The 17,339-nt window shown below is 39.7% G+C and overlaps 1 protein-coding gene across 1 annotated transcript in view; it reads right to left on the reverse strand.

The window, feature by feature from the left end:
• The window catches only part of ASAH2 (N-acylsphingosine amidohydrolase 2), a 128,946-nt gene that overhangs the window by 39,024 nt on the left and 72,583 nt on the right, over positions 1-17,339 (reverse strand). The window contains exons 7-15 of the mRNA XM_077258881.1: positions 12,563-12,640; positions 12,185-12,305; positions 10,277-10,402; positions 8,616-8,702; positions 7,021-7,125; positions 6,625-6,706; positions 4,112-4,227; positions 3,665-3,759; positions 1,062-1,101 (exon numbers count right to left, since the gene is read on the reverse strand). Of these exons, the coding sequence (XP_077114996.1) occupies positions 1,062-1,101; positions 3,665-3,759; positions 4,112-4,227; positions 6,625-6,706; positions 7,021-7,125; positions 8,616-8,702; positions 10,277-10,402; positions 12,185-12,305; positions 12,563-12,640 (850 nt within the window). The remainder of the gene's footprint in view (positions 1-1,061; positions 1,102-3,664; positions 3,760-4,111; positions 4,228-6,624; positions 6,707-7,020; positions 7,126-8,615; positions 8,703-10,276; positions 10,403-12,184; positions 12,306-12,562; positions 12,641-17,339) is intronic.

A 17,339-nucleotide genomic window follows, 5' to 3' on the forward strand; every position in this document is an offset into this window, starting at 1 on the left:
AACTCTTGCAAGGAAACAAATCCCATTAAAATGAGTTTTCAAATGTTGCCACCCATAATAACAGTTCCCCTCTTTTCACATGTTTATATTAATTTTGCCAACTTTCTGCATGTAATACATTACACAGGTGAGCGCTCATATTCCAATAATACCCCGGGGATGTGCCAATTAGGCTTCTAATCAAGCACCAGGTTTAAAAAAATCAAAAAATCTTTATCACAGCTTCATTCAAAATTTATTCCATAGACATACAGTTCTCTTCTGACAAGTTTCGAGTCGATCTTAGTCGTCAATAAAATCTACTAATCTATCTATGACTAAGAGTCAGATTGACTTGAAACGCATCACAAGAGAAATTTACATCTACAGAATATATTTTTAATGAAGCTTTGATTAGGTTTTTTTTTGTGTTTTTTTTAAGCCTAGTGCTGGACTGGGAGCTTAATTGCCACGACTTTGGGAAGTACTGATCGAAGCCTCACAAGCTTGATCCATGCACCAGGGTGTGGTAGCCTAGATCGCAATATATACGCCCAAGAGTCAGCCGTGTCATCAGCACATTTTCTAACATTCCTATGGAGCTAGAGTGAGGAAGCACTCAACATTAACTATAGGGGTTTTGGGTGGGCATGGATCAATATCTACTTTTTCTAGAAACAAAATGATTTGGAGAGATTAGTGGTAAAATGTATTCTTTTATAATGATAATATGATATAACCTATTATTAGATATTTTTTGATGGTTAAAGGGTTAACCATGATGGATCCGATAAGGACTTTGTAGTCATCATTCTATTTAATCTGACAGGAGCTGAAGATCACTTTTCTGATACATCGCTTTCACAAATCTAGATAAATTATCGAATATTTTCTTCTGACAGCCAATGTCAGAGGAAGTTTATTGTATACAGGGTTTGTACAGATCTCATTGAACTAAAAAGATATAGACTGTTATCCAGATGGTTTCCTCTCCACTGCTCAGAGGGAACGATTCTGCAAGCTCGGAAACAACCCCGGAGTTTAAGTATGTGAAATCATTTTGTAATATTTCAGTTTTATACCTTTTTCACAGCTTCTCTTAATCTTCTTCCAGACATGGTCCTGTTAAAGAAATATAATTCAAAAGTAAATATGAGTAAAATTTAAGTCAAAACTTAAGACATTTTTATGAAATCCACACAATTTCATTTTTCAGTCCCTGGAAAGTGAAATCTTAAAGTCATCATAAGAAGGTGTGAAATCTTTAACATATTGGGTTTCTTTTTTTATAGTATTTATGCCACCTTCTGGGATAAAAAAAAAATTACAGTGTAAGACATATTTATGCCATGATTTGCAAATTTTTTAAACTGTCACATCCTGCTCATATCACTTTTTTGAAACATGCACAGTATTTTGAGGAAGGGGCTAGACCCCATACAACCTGACAGATTTACTGTATAGTACATCAGAAAATAGCATAAATTATAGAACAAATCTACCACAGCCTATGATTTTTTGGTACATGCATAGAAAGCAATATGTCAGATCTATTTTAAGGCATGCATATCTCCAAAAATCTGGTGTGTTGCACAAGCAAGCTTTTATTAATGGCTTAACGGGGTTGTCTGTCCATGGGGTACAAGTTTGCAGTCATTCCATGTGACTGCAGAATTGTGAATCCTTACAGCACACATTGCGCGCTGTAAGGATTCTCTGGAGCTGGGAGCATGTGACAGCAAGAATGCAACTCGTATATGTGCAGTCACGTGCCAACTAGACGTGCGCGGCCTCGCTCAATGCAAGTGTATTGAGCGAGGCAAAAACATCTAGTCAGAATGTGACTTGAAGCATGCAAATCATCATGCGTCTTCTGGCGCCGGCAGCAGAAAATCCTTACAGTTCGCAGTGCGGATTCATACTTGCACACGCTTTGAGGATTCCCAAGTTTGCAGTCACATAGAGTGACAACCCCTTTAAAGTGCACAGGTTTTCATAAATGTCCCCTAATTCGCTAATTCTGAACAATAGTGTACTGCTGAGTCATGGGTAAGTGAGACAGAGTAGCCAGGAGATCCAAGGTCACATACCAGGATGGCTCGTAGGGCAGAGGGGAAAGACAAAGGCATGGTCAAGTAACAGTCTGGGGTCAAATGCCAGGAGGGTACATCAAGATATGGGGATAAGAGAAAAGGATAGTCAGAGACAAAGTCCGGGGTCAGGAACCTGAGGTCAGAGAGCATCAACAGCAAAAGGGATAACACACGAATAGTCAAGACAAATCCAAGGTCTGGCAACAAGATCAGGAAATCAGATAAAGAGCAAAGAACACACATCACTGAGCAAATCTACAGCTGACAATGGTCTGCTCTATGATATATATATATATATATATATATATATATATACAGTATATATATATATATATATATATATATATGTAGAGTGATGGATTGTTCTCCTGCATTCCTAGCCATAAAGACAACAATCCCACTATGTTAAACAGGAGAAAAATGAGTCATATTAGGCCTGGATATAATCAAAATATCCTTTATTGTAAGTCTGATATCAATTTTACTTTTAAAACAGATGTACAACACAGTACATAGATAAATTCACTAGGTAACTAAACTGTGACTACAATGGTGCAACCCATAAACCGGGACACATAGCAGGACATAGGTGTTAGGAGGTAATACGAAAAAAATCTATGTGTACAGTGTCATGCAGTTTTACATATAATGTGAATAGTGAGATGTGCGTCTTTTACATTGTATGATGATAGTGTATAGCATATAAGAATGTAGAGTGTTAATGTATAATGTGAGTAGTGCATAATACAGGATAAGCTCAGGGTTAGACGTGAGATAGTATGAGTGCTGTTCATATAGTTAAGTGGCTTAGCAACAGCATAAGATAAGAGCAATATGTTTAGTCTATAGGATAGGATATTGTTAATGGATGGAACTAGCCCAGTGGGTGAAACTAGTGTTAGTGAAGAGTGGGCACTTCCTGATAGTGGTTCAGATAGGGAAGTACCATTACAAGGTCAAGTACAGGTGTAGTGGGCTACTAGGGTCAGCACATGCCAATCATTGGAGGCAGTCGGAGGCCGTACTAATATCCCTTGTGGACATTCCTTCATCATCCGGAGCCTAGAGCTCGGTCCAGTGACTAGAGAGAGTGCCTGGTGTTCTAACATTTCTAGGTCGGTGGATGTGAAAAAGTGTGAAGGGCAGGTGGCGTATCCTGGGTGCACTGCTGAAGTGGACAGTAAATTCCTGGGGTTGACGGAGTCAGTGGGCCTAGGGATAGTCCAGGCCAAATGAGTGGTAGAGCTGAAGACACGTTGTACTAAGGAAGTAAGAAACATGAAGAGATGTGCCCTATCCCACTTGTTACACCCTGATGAACTTGAATTCACCTGTAAGCATTTGCTTGTTGCAATGAACGTTGTGTCTCCTGAATTGTGTGTGGCTGCTTCTGAGGAGTGTGATGTGTGATGCACTACACACCTGACAGCACAATGGGACTTGGACAGTATTTCCTGTAAAGTGCCAGAGCGTCGCCAAACAGCAGCTCAGCCATGACTACCACTCTTGGTCACTTTACACATATACCATGCAGTTCCAATAATATTAAAGTTTCCCCATGTATTGGAACAGCAAAGCCTACAGTTACTCACGTAAACTCTCCTGGAACAGCAAGAATGGCCAAGGATCCAATGGTGATCATTTGAATATCAATAATTGTTGGATGCCATGGGATACCTCTGCGGACCTGGAAGAATCAGAGATATGGTAGGAGTGTAATGAAGAAGAACAAGTCCTTCATAAAGGCTGAATGTCCTTATGGAACTATAATTCAGATAAAAAGGTAAATGGGAGACCTTAGTCAATCATTATTCTCATCTGGTTGATTGGCCTCTCATGCTGTTATGAGAGGCACCACTTGTAACAATTGTTGGCCAAGGGATTATATCAATTTCCTAAGCCACAAAGCAATTCTATAAAAAAGTAACCCCCCTATGCCACATGCCATTCATGCATAGTACACATGACACGACCCTACCCTTTATCATTACAATATTATGGTGCTAAGTTTGTGTCAAACAAGGATTTATCATATCTACCTCTCCGGTATTGAGCAGGATGGGTTTGGGCTCATGGCATTCTATAGTTTCATTTGATGGGACTCCGAAAAGTAAATCTCGTAAACTATCCCAAACTGGGTCTCCTTCAGTCATTCCTATATAAAAAAGAAAATAAAACTTGTGAAACATGCCGCCACTTCTTTGAACAGTTAATGGAAGTTGTCAGCACAAAATAACTATTCTAACCAAACACAGTACATGCTAATGAGGTGCTTGGTGCTCTCTTGCCATGACTCTTGGCGTGACTCTTGGCCTGACTGAGCGATTCAGTGCACCTTCTCTTACATGGTGCTGAGCTTGACTTGAACCATAATTTTGTGCAGAAAGACTCACTCTAAAAGGCTTACCCAACTTATTAAGAAATAGCAAACTACTAGCAGGAGCGTACCGCCCATAGGCGCAGACCACGTGACTGCAATGGGACCTGTGAATTGGGGAAGCACAGTTCCAAGTGGCATAGTATCCAGTTTTATCATTCATCCTGTGTGTTTGATCTCTGATGTTTCACTAGATCGCCCCCACTGTGCAGAGCCCCGGTCTCCACATAGCATATCCCAGAGGATCAGAGGAAAAGGATTAGATGAGTATTTATGTTTACTATTTATATCAATTTCAAAGCAAATACTGTGGGGCATCATGACGTGGGGGGGTTTGTGTTGCAAAAAAAATTCATGTTGTGTGTGGCTGTGGGTGCCTCATACATGGTGTTATCAGCTGTGGGGTCCATTAGACTGTGTGGGGGACTGTGGGATCCATCATACTGTGCGGTTAGCTATAGGGGCCAGCTAACTGTGTAGGGAGCTATTGAGGTCATCATACTGTGTAGGGGCCATCATATATGATGTAGGACGTTGTGGGGTCCATCAAACTGTGGGGGCAATAATACCATATGAGGACTGTGGGACAACCATATATGGTGTGGGTGCTGTGGATTTCATCATACTGTGTTGGGGGAGGGGCTGTAGGATCCTTGATTCTGTGTGGAGGAGCTGTTGGGTCCATAATACTGTAAGGGGAGGCTAACGGGTTCATCATATTGCATGGTGAGCTATGAGGGCCATCATATTGTGTGGGGAAACTGTGGGGTCCCTCATACTGTATAGGGAGCTGTGGGTGACATCATACTGTATGAGAGCTGTGGGGCCATAATACATGGTGGGCCATGTATATGGATACACCTAAATAAAATGGGAATGGTTGGTGATATCAATTTCCTGTTTATGGCACATTAGTATATGGGAGGGGGAAAACTTTTCAAGATGGGTGGTGACCATGGTGGCCATTTTGTAGTCTGCAATTTTGGATTCAACTTTATAAATGGCCCACCCAGTTGTATCCATATAAATGGCCCACCCTGTATATGGTGTCGGGGATGTAAGGTACATTATACTGTTTGATAGAGCTGTGATGTCCATTATACTGTGAGGAGGCTGTTGGGTCCATCATACTGTATGGGGGAGCTGTGGAGTCTATCATGCTTTGTGGGGGAGAGGATGTAGGATCCTTAATTTGTGTGGAGAAGCTGTGGGGTCCATAATACTCTATGGGGAGGCTGTAAGGTCTATCATTCTGCATCAGGAGCTGTGGGGCCATCATACTGTATGGGGGTTGTGGGATCCTTATACTGTGTGTGGAGGGAACAGTGTAGGCATCAATCTTGCTATGGGGTCCTCATACTGTGTGTGGGGGTACTATAGAACCAAAATTCCTGTGAGATATCATACTGTCTGTGGGGGCACCTTTGTGGGCATGGAATCCTATATGAGCTCTAAAAGGAGTATTGTAGTGGGTGACAACACTAAGGGGCTTTAGTGGGGTCACTATGCTTCAAAACATGTCTTCCCCTTGAATTTCAAAGTTGGAAGGTATTTTCTCTTTTGTGACTGCGCCTATGTGTCCTTACCCCACTAACCTTTTTTTGGAGGGGTTAGCGGGATGAAGCCAAATATGGACTTTTACTATTGGGCCACATGATCCCTCTGCACGTCTCTGATTACTAGGATATGTCATCACTCTATGATCATTGTATGTGAGACCTCCAGGACACTTACACATCCTGAGAATAAAGGGGCATTAGCACAGCTTTATCAGCGCACCTCATTTATATGTTCCCTGCATAGCAGTGCCGTCACTTACGAGCTATACCGGGTACTGCAGTATGGCCTCATTCTTTTGTGCTGCTGTAGTTGCCTACACAGTGGTTGGCCAGGGTGCCACATAGCTAAACCAGCACCGAGTCTGCTCATTTTTAGGATAGGGGGCACCTGGGGCTCTTACTGATCATAAAGTGATGGCATATCCTAACAATATACCATTTATTTACAAGATAGGAACGACTCTTTAGGCCATAACTTTACAAAGATTGAAAATCCAAATATAACTGTATCCATCATATATCATAAATGTACGGGTGACACAGAATATTAGTATGAGACTGGAGTCATTGCATTTCACAGAGATGAAAAAGAGAAAAGTCCACAGAAAATACTCACCCTGGGTGAAATTGATCAATCCAGGACCGTCGATGGTTCCAGCAGCAAAGCTATATCCAAGGGCAGGTTTGCAAGTTGTTGCCTGTATAAATAAAAGTCGAGTTAAATATTCAACCAGTTTGACACATATCATAGTGAGACATCTACAAATCTAATAAGCCTAAAACATAAGGCTTCCACACTGCCACCATCCAGTCTAAGGATTCTATTATCATATCGCAGAGAAACTGCTTCTGGCAGAAGCCATAATTCTAGATGTATGCAAAAATCAGTCGTGGCAATGGCTTTTATTACTTTCAGTATTTTAATATCAATGTGACAACGCCAAAGACAAAAGTAAGGAAATAAACCTTCATTGGGCCACCAAAGTGATCATTATGTGATATGTATACTTACAGTGTGAGTTTCATTAAGCTTCACAGTAACGTTACTCATGTCTACCCACTGGTGAGCAGAGTTCACAGTGTCCAACATTTCTTTGGTTGATGAATTATATAATTCCTTTAATTGACATAGAAACAAAATGTCAGTGACATAAATACACAGAGCACAAAGATACAAAATACAGTATGTCCTTATAGAACCAAGAGAAAAATTACTAATCTGCATTTTCACATATAGATAGAATTCCAACTACCAATCATAGTTACATTATATAATTCTTGCTGCCTACTTCCACCACTAGAGGGAGCTCACTACATATAATGGATCCATAGTAATAGGCTCTGATACATCATTGCCTTTTGCACCTGATTTTTGTCTAGTTTTGAGTGTTTTGCACCTTTTCTGTTTGCACCAATTCATTATTCATATGTATATGTCCCCGCTTAATTGTAAAGTGCTGCGGAACATGTTGGCGCTATATAAATAAAGATTATTATTATTATTATTATTATTCTATTTTAAGCCTATTTTCTATGTGCTCGCCTGTGTTGTTTGTTTTTTTTTCTTCGTTTTCCGAATTGTTAGCAGAGTTTAGCGATTGCAGATGTTTTTGTATGATTCATCAATTGCAACTTTTTAAAAAGTTGTAAAAGTTTGAACAACCCGCTCCAATCCCACATCCTTGGGGTATTTTTGATGACGAGAGTATTTTGGCCAAATTTTTGCACCTTTTTCTGAAATGTGTGACTTTTAATGCCAACGGTCACATAATTAGACAGATAAAAATGCCATTTTATTTAATTTGTACCAAATTCATGGATTGCTAGCACCAGAAGAATTTGGGGGAAGAAAAAGGCAACTAATACAACAAGACAAAAAAGAAAGTAACTTAAAATACAATGTAAATGAAGAATCGGAGTCATAGTATTACATTCAAAATGAGCTAATAAAATGTGAATATAGTAATCGCTCCCTCCTCTCTAGTGGTAGCTGACGGCAAACACTACGTTCCAAGGGTTATTATCATCTTTGCATCAGATTCCTAAAGTAAAAATGTTTTCCACTCCTCCATACTCCTGCCTGTGTTCCCTGCTCACTTCCTCATGTCTTATTCCAATGAGGGGACATCAGGTGACCACTGCAGCCCATCAATAGCCACTGATTGTCAGCAGCAGTCACTCTAAGTTGTTGCAGTCTGAGAGCTCAGAAACTGTCTCTTCCAGCTCAGACAGCACGCGACCATTGATTGGCTGCACCAGTTACCTGTTGGAATACTGGGAGCAGTACGGAGTAGTGGCAGGGTCTGGTAGGTGAGTATCTGTTCTTTCTATGTTGTATGTTCAAGCAGAACTGCCACCTCTCAACACATTTCACAATACAAATTGCATAAAATATTAAATATCTCTCCAAGACCTGATGAGACTGTTGTTCTTACTTTGAAAATCCTTGGCAGCATGGCAATCCTTTATGAAAGTTTCACTGCCTAATATAATTATGAGCGAGTGTACAGACCTGTTGTATTATGCACTAGGCGATGCCATACACAATTCCTATCCTTTACCTTTCAGAGGTCATTCATTCAATAAAGAGGATAGCAATGAATTTACCACGGCTCTGTCAAATATCTGTTCTCCGATTATCCTCGTGCTGTCAAACACGTTGTCTCCGGGACCCGTAGCAATGCACGTAGTGACCTGCAGTTGGATTAGAAGATAAAACAATTATACAAGTTTCATTACTTATCAGAACTTATAGGAATTTAGAATTCTTCAATCATATTAATAGCAAAAATAAGTTTAGATAAGAAGACATTCTACTGTAAATGCCGTCTGTGTATCTGTGGCCCAGTATGAAGAGAATCTTTCCTAGAATATATCCGAGTTTACATTTTCACTTAAAGGGGCTCTCCGCTTTGGACGATCCTAATTTGTTAGGGTCTCTTAATAAAAGGATCACACAGTTAGGGCTAATAGTGATCAGTTTTTATCTGTGCATTAAGCTGGCAGTAAGCTTTCAAATTCCCTGCAGTGCCCCCGCAGGAAAAAAATAGGCATTGCACAATGCCCATATACATCAAGAGATTCTCTGCATTGTGTGTCAAAATAAACATAAGGCCATCGCAAATTAAATCAATGAAATTACCATCCCTATTAATGGTACCCAAAATCTGGCGTATGGATTCAACCCCCTCTCTCTGGGGGATATGCGTATATAAATTGACCACGTCCACTGAGGCTAACATGAATCCTGGTTGCCAAGTGAATTGTTTAATATGTGTCAGAAAAGAATTAGTGTCTTTTATGTATGAAAAAATACTTGTCAATAACGGACGTAACAACAACCTGAACATTTTTTTTTATAAAAAAAAGTATTATTCTACTTTTACTCGCAAATCAAAACTCAGGAATATTTTTCTAAAGATTGGAAGTATCAAACCAAATCCAAAGTTGAAGTCTAAAAACCCCAGTGAACAGTGTGAAAATGGCAAGATTTCTATTATTTTATTTTTAAAACAGAACATGGTATGTGGGAAAAAAACATTGCCAAAAATTTTAAAAAAATACATGTAACACAAGAATCTGATGTGAATAATACGTCATTTTCTAATGAGCCTTCCCCTTTAAAGTACTTATTAAATTTTCTTTCTCTTGATACATTTCATGTCATGAAATTGATTGGTTGACGAGATATACCATGCAACCTCCTAAATTTAATGCTATTTGCTACAAGAGGATTTTTATTTAGTTTTTTACATAAACAGGAGATGTAACTTTTCCATTATGTTGTCTCTCTAGGGGACGAAATATTTGCAGATTTTAAAATAATCCGTTTTTCGATCATCCCTGGATTCAGATCTCTCGAAGAAATTAAATTTCATACCAATTTCCACAACCACAAGATGACAAAACCTTGGCCTTGCAGAAGAGCCACTTTAACGTAAAAGTCAATTTAATTGTTCTAATGTTTGTACCTATTGATTTTCCAGCTGCCTGAGCTCAGCTGGACATCTAAGCTGCATTCAGTTTCTACTTATTTTTAAACTGATTATGACCCTAATAATTTTTTTTCCATGAATATGAAAAGAACCTATTGTTGATGAGGTTGTAAGAGATGAGAAAAAAAGTCTGTATACACCACAGAAGCAGCGCCACTCTTGTTTACAGGCTGTGTCCGGTATTGCAGTTCATTCCAGTGAATTCTGGGACTGGCACTGATCAATATTACTCAACAGCTTTTAGGAGATAGTAATAATGGAAATGTGGCATACCCCTCCATCTGGACAGGTGCTGGTTGGGTTTTCACATGAGAGACCGGTGTTTGTGCAGTGAGGACCTTTGGTATTTGGTGTAACATCTCCAAGGTTTGATGATGCAAAAGCTGCTACAAATGATCCCTGCAAAAATATACCTCCAATTATTGCTTTTTATGACTCAATGCAAAACCGTAACTCTTAAGGTTTTTTTTCCGTAATATTAAAGTGGTGGTTCGAAAAGCAAATTTATTTTCATCCTAAATATCTGTCTATTTAATGCCATAATCTAATGCATTTTCTAATATACTTTAATTAAAGTCCCTACCATTCCCTCACTACACTACTGCTTATTTTTTTGTTTTTACTACCCCCTTTTTGATGACGCTTTGATTGAGAATCTCAGTGCATGCTGGAATTCTGAAACGAAGCGTCATCGGAGGGCAGAGGCTGCGATCACTGACACAGCCTCTGCCCCCTCCCTGAAACAAAGTGTCATCAGTGACGTCCGGTTCAGGGGATGAGCTAATCTCTGCTCTACTGTGCATAGGTCAGTTGTCAATTCCAATGGATGCTCAGAAGATACATGTCATTGTGCAATATGCACAGTGACAGTGCGCTTGCTGGTTCTGATCAGAAGTAAGGAGCTGGAAAGAGAGTGCACTGTCAGTGTGCATTGTAAAAAGAATACCCTGCGTACAGAGACTAGCGCTGCCTCCACAAGTGACGACCTCCTGATGACTCTTCATTTCAAAGTATTATCAAAAGGGAATAGTAAAAAAATAAAATAAAGCAGTTAGATAATGTATTGAGGGAATGGTAGGGACTTTCTAATTAAAGTATATTAGAAAATAGATTAGATTTTGGGATTAAATAAGTAAGACATTTAGGATGAAAATTAATTTGTGTTTTGAACTACCCATTTAGCTTTACTGCTTTGTCCAATTTTAATAAAATCTAAAACATTTTCCCATTTATAAAAAATGTAATATCATGTCTTTTTTTTTTTACAAATTATGCCAACATCCTCCACAAAAGTCTGCAATGCCACACTTTTTATATAGCTCTTAACACCAAACGAAAATACCAATCTGCCACTAGACTCCACAATACAAACTGCATTTATTAGGTAAAAAGAAATCTGAGCCCTGGTAAAGCTGCAGTACTTATAGTATATTCATTGTATTGCATAATGACATGTTGTTTTTCTACAGTTATTACACCAGTGCCATCAGGTCTAAAAGATCTATTTAATATTTATTAAGTAAAACCAGAAAACATGAGCTGCGTGCACAGTGAACATAATAATTAATAATTGATTAAGTTTGTATTGTGAAATCTGGTGACAGATTCCCTTTATCATTAACAAATAACAGTTCCTCCTATGCAGCCTAATGCCAGGACGTTAAGTGCTAGAACTCTCTTCCCCTCATATCCCATCATGCATTGTGCCTTCCATAACTTCCCTGCTCTAAACTGAAAGCCTGCTTGTACGCCTAATGTCAGGCAGCACAGTGACCATCACACAATCTATAGTATACAAAGCAACTTTAAAGTGTGGAATAGCATTACTGCCCCCTATTGATTACTTACCATCAGTGCATTTTACTAATTACAAACATTTTCGTGGAGTTTTGTACATCTGTCATACATTCATTAGGGTCAATTTCACAGAAACAAAATATGTACATCAATGTTTTGGGAAGTGCATTGGTAGGGTTTAATAAACTGTACATTTTTCAAACCTCTAAGCCCATAATTTGCGTTATTTTGTCTATTAAAAAAGTACAATCTTGTACTTTGTATTATTTTTCTTCTTTATATGATCAGTCCTCCTGATATGTTATTGGCTCTGTGCAGAGATAATTACAGATAATCTGATTACAGAATAATAATACATTAGTTGTAGATTACTGGAATAGTTACCTCGCCCGGCAGGGATCCTGTATTCTTCACCTGTTCGAACAAGTACGAGGCATGACCCATATTGTCACTACTGACCAGATGATTGGTAAGGGGCATACTGACTGCGTGCACGGCAAACCAACTGCAAACACAACGGAAACATGATGAGAACGTTTCACTGTTATCTGTAGCTTTATCCCAGTGGGAATAATTGTGGAGATAGGTATCTGAGTCAGAGGCAGAGAGATGGATAGATAGATAGATAGATAACAAATGGGCTAATAAAAATACAGCAAATTGCAGTGCAATCTTAGCCATCATGGGTGCTACTAAATACACTGTGTAATCCCTTATTCAGCTATATAACACCTTTACCATTTACATGTGTTCTGGGATTACCTGACAAGTCCCACCTCCCGTCCATTCATGTCCACCATCTTCATTATCACCATTTGTTTGTCTGTGTTAAATGGGTACCTGCATGTAGCATACACATGGTTAATGCATACTTTAGAATAGTAAAACATCAGCTCATTCACATAATTTTCGGTATGTCTCAGAAAAGTCAGTAGTAAACATGGAATGATTTTGTCATCTGACTGTTTGCAACTCTCTTGGCCACACGAGACTCTTCCACTTGATGCTGCTTCACTACTGTGATATTCTAAACCAAACCCCAAAAGCACATTGTTTTTACATATATATGTATAGTGGGAGGTTGACGCACTCAGCTGCTCTCAGAGGTAGACACAGGAACACTTATTGGGTTAATCTTCTGCTGGTTTATTAAAAAAACAGCATAAGCCACTGCAGGATTTAACAAAATAAACGTGGCCTTTCTGGCATAAGGTCTAAACAAAACATAACGTATAGCAGAGTCGATATGCCTGCGGGATTCGCCCACTCAGGATCCAGTAAATCTTCAGCTCCCACTGGAGCTACCAACTGAAGACTTATCTGTCGCCAAAAACACAGCAGAGAAAAAAAAATTTCTTGGACATTTAACTTCACCAACTACACCCTTTGTGGAGCAGATATGCTGAGTGACCGCCCCATCAATCTCTTACAGCCACTCACAAAAAACCCAACCCTGTCATGGCCGATTAACCCCTCATCACATAACATGCTGGAGAGAAACTTCTAGGTTTCACATCACAAAAGAGAGCAAACTTCGTGACACATATCTCCCTTCACATACATTGCCATTGACCCTGCCAAAATATATATAATGTGCAGATTAAGATCTTGGCCCTCAAGATCTAGTCTCCTGAGATCTCGGGACGAGATCTCTATGTTGAGATCTCAATCTCCACATGCGCCACCTCCGGCTACCATTTTCCCAGAGGCCACCACATTGCAGCAGTGGATGTCCAGGATTTCACAAGATGTTGGCTGAGCCCCCATACTACTGAGCACCGCCGAACCTGCCGCACCAGTCTGGGATGGGAGTCAGATCATCACCCTGCAGCATTGGACCACCGAACAGCCCCTCTTCCCAACCCAGGGCCGGCAGAATCGCCCGACTCCTGCTGCCGCCACAACCCTGGTAAGTACATTCTGACTATAAGACACCCCCACCCATTTCCCCTCAAAAAATTTTGGGGAACAAGTGCGTCTTATAGTCTGAAAAATATGGTAATTCATGGACATCTATGGTTTTATTTCTTTGTCTGGTTGGATCGGATAAGTTGTTACTGACATTTGGTGAGAATTTCATGTCAATAGCACCTGTGAAAATATATTTATTTACTTAGAAAATTGGTGACGTTTCCAATAGTTATGTCACCCACTGTAAATATATGTATATAGTATTGGCACACATGAAGCTTAGGAATAAGATGTTATAGTAACATTCAGCCATGCCAAGTACTAACTGATGGGTTTTCCCAGTGTTTGTAGCCAAGCACTCATTGGGGAGCAATTCTTTAGAAGTGTAGCCTCTTTATAAAAATGCAGGAGAACAAATAACACCATGGTTCCCATCAGCCGGCAAAATGAACGCCATAGTTTGTCTGAGCATGGCGTTAACGTAAGTAGTAATACAGATAGTAAATAGTGGAAAATAAAGAAAAAATACATACAGTACAGAACAAAAGTTTGGACACACCTTCTCATTTAAAGATTTTTCTGTATTTTCATGACTATGAAAATTGTACATTCACACTGAAGGCATCAAAACTATGAATTAACACATGTGGAATTATATACTTAAAGGAAAGGTGCCGCAGTTTATTTTTTGTATTAAAAATGATTGTTTATATAAACAATTATTTTTAATACAAATTTACATTTTTTAACTTTAACATTTTTTTTATTATTAATTTTTTTTTTCAGCCACTGGGCGCCGCCATTTTGCTTTGCAGGAGTGTAAGTGAAGCTGCACGTCACTTACACTCTGCATTTACGGCAGCCCAGGGCATAGAGATCTGCAGTCGGGAGCCGACTCTATACCTACCATTAGGGTTGAGCGAAACGGGTCGATCATTTTCAAAAGTCGCCGACTTTTGGCTAAGTCGGCGTCTCATGAAACCCGATCCGACCCCTGTGCTTGTCGGCCATGCGGTACGCGACTTTCGCGCCAAAGTCGCGTTTCAATGACGCGAAAAGCGCCATTTCTCAGCCAATGAAGGTGAACGCAGAGTGTGGGCAGCGTGATGACATAGATCCTGGTCCCCACCATCTTAGAGAAGGGCATTGCAGTGATTGGCTTGCTGTCTGCGGCGTCACAGGGGCTATAAAGGGGCGTTCCCGCCGACCGCCATCTTACTGCTGCTGATCTGAGCTTAGGGAGAGGTTGCTGCCGCTTCGTCAGAAGCAGGGAGAGCGTTAGGCAGGGTCCACTAACCACCAAACCGCTTGTGCTGCAGCGATTTCCACTGTCCAACACCACCTTCGGTGTGCAGGGACTGTGGAAGCTATTTTTTTTTTTTTTTCCCCTCAGCGCTGTAGCTCATTGGGCTGCCCTAGAAGGCTCCGTGATAGCTGTATTGCTGTGTGTACGCCACTGTGGAAACCAACTGCTTTTTTCAAAGCACATATCCTCTTGTTCCTTCCTTTCTGCACAGCTATCTTTTTTGTTTGTCCACACTTTTTATTTAATTTGTGCATCAGTCCACTCCTATTGCTGCCTGCCATACCTGGCTTACATTACTGCAGGGAGATAGTAATTGTAGGACAGTTTTTTTTTTTTTTTTTTTTTTTTTTTGTGGGAGATTAAGATTGGCATTTCTGCTACAGTGCCATCCCTGTGTGTGCCATCTCTCACTGAGTGGGCCATAGAAAGCCTATTTATTTTTTCCGTGATTTGTGTTCTAAAATCTACCTCAACACAAAAACACTACATCAATCAGTGGGAGAAAAATATTGGCCTCAGTCAGGGCTTGTGTGCCACTGCTGTGTGTGCTATCTCTCATTCAGTGGGCTATAGCAAGCCTATTTTTTTTTTTTTTTTTTAATATTATTTGGTTTCTAAAGTCTCCCTGAAAAAAAAAAAAAACCTAAAAAAACAGTGGGAGAGTAATATTGCCCTTTCAGCTTGTGTGCCAGTCTTGACTCCTGGGTGTGCCACCTCTCTCCCTCTCATTCAGTGGGCCATAGAAAGCCTATTTATTTTTTTTAAAAAATATTATTGGGTTTCTAAAGTCTCCCTGAAAAAACAAAAAATACATAAAAAAACAGTGGGAGAGTAATATTGCCCTTTCAGCTTGTGTGCCAGTCTTGACTCCTGGGTGTGCCACCTCTCTCCCTTTCATTCAGTGGGCCATAGAAAGCCTATTTATTTTTTCCGTGATTTGTGTTCTAAATTCTACCTCAACACAAAAACACTACATCAATCAGTGGGAGAAAAATATTGGCCTCAGTCAGGGCTTGTGTGCCACTGCTGTGTGTGCTATCTCTCATTCAGTGGGCTATAGCAAGCCTATTTTTTTTTTTTTTTTTTTTTTTTTTAATATTATTTGGTTTCTAAAGTCTCCCTGAAAAAAAAAAAAAAACCTAAAAAAACAGTGGGAGAGTAATATTGCCCTTTCAGCTTGTGTGCCAGTCTTGACTCCTGGGTGTGCCACCTCTCTCCCTTTCATTCAGTGGGCCATAGAAAGCCTATTTATTTTTTTTTTTAAATATTATTGGGTTTCTAAAGTCTCCCTGAAAAAAAAAAAAAAACCTAAAAAAACAGTGGGAGAGTAATATTGCCCTTTCAGCTTGTGTGCCAGTCTTGACTCCTGGGTGTGCCACCTCTCTCCCTCTCATTCAGTGGGCCATAGAAAGCCTATTTATTTTTTTTTTAAAATATTATTGGGTTTCTAAAGTCTCCCTGAAAAAAAAAAAAAAAACCTAAAAAAACAGTGGGAGAGTAATATTGCCCTTTCAGCTTGTGTGCCAGTCTTGACTCCTGGGTGTGCCACCTCTCTCCCTCTCATTCAGTGGGCCATAGAAAGCCTATTTATTTTTTTTTTTAAATATTATTGGGTTTCTAAAGTCTCCCTGAAAAAACAAAAAATACATAAAAAAACAGTGGGAGAGTAATATTGCCCTTTCAGCTTGTGTGCCAGTCTTGACTCCTGGGTGTGCCACCTCTCTCCCTTTCATTCAGTGGGCCATAGAAAGCCTATTTATTTTTTCCGTGATTTGTGTTCTAAATTCTACCTCAACACAAAAACACTACATCAATCAGTGGGAGAAAAATATTGGCCTCAGTCAGGGCTTGTGTGCCACTGCTGTGTGTGCTATCTCTCATTCAGTGGGCTATAGCAAGCCTATTTTTTTTTTTTTTTTTTATATTATTTGGTTTCTAAAGTCTCCCTGAAAAAAAAAAAAAAACCTAAAAAAACAGTGGGAGAGTAATATTGCCCTTTCAGCTTGTGTGCCAGTCTTGACTCCTGGGTGTGCCACCTCTCTCCCTCTCATTCAGTGGGCCATAGAAAGCCTATTTATTTTTTTTTTTAAATATTATTGGGTTTCTAAAGTCTCCCTGAAAAAACAAAAAATACATAAAAAAACAGTGGGAGAGTAATATTGCCCTTTCAGCTTGTGTGCCAGTCTTGACTCCTGGGTGTGCCACCTCTCTCCCTTTCATTCAGTGGGCCATAGAAAGCCTATTTATTTTTTCCGTGATTTGTGTTCTAAATTCTACCTCAACACAAAAACACTACATCAATCAGTGGGAGAAAAATATTGG

This window comes from Ranitomeya variabilis, chromosome 4 (genome assembly GCF_051348905.1).
Source record: "Ranitomeya variabilis isolate aRanVar5 chromosome 4, aRanVar5.hap1, whole genome shotgun sequence".
In the NCBI taxonomy this organism is placed as follows: domain Eukaryota; kingdom Metazoa; phylum Chordata; class Amphibia; order Anura; family Dendrobatidae; genus Ranitomeya; species Ranitomeya variabilis.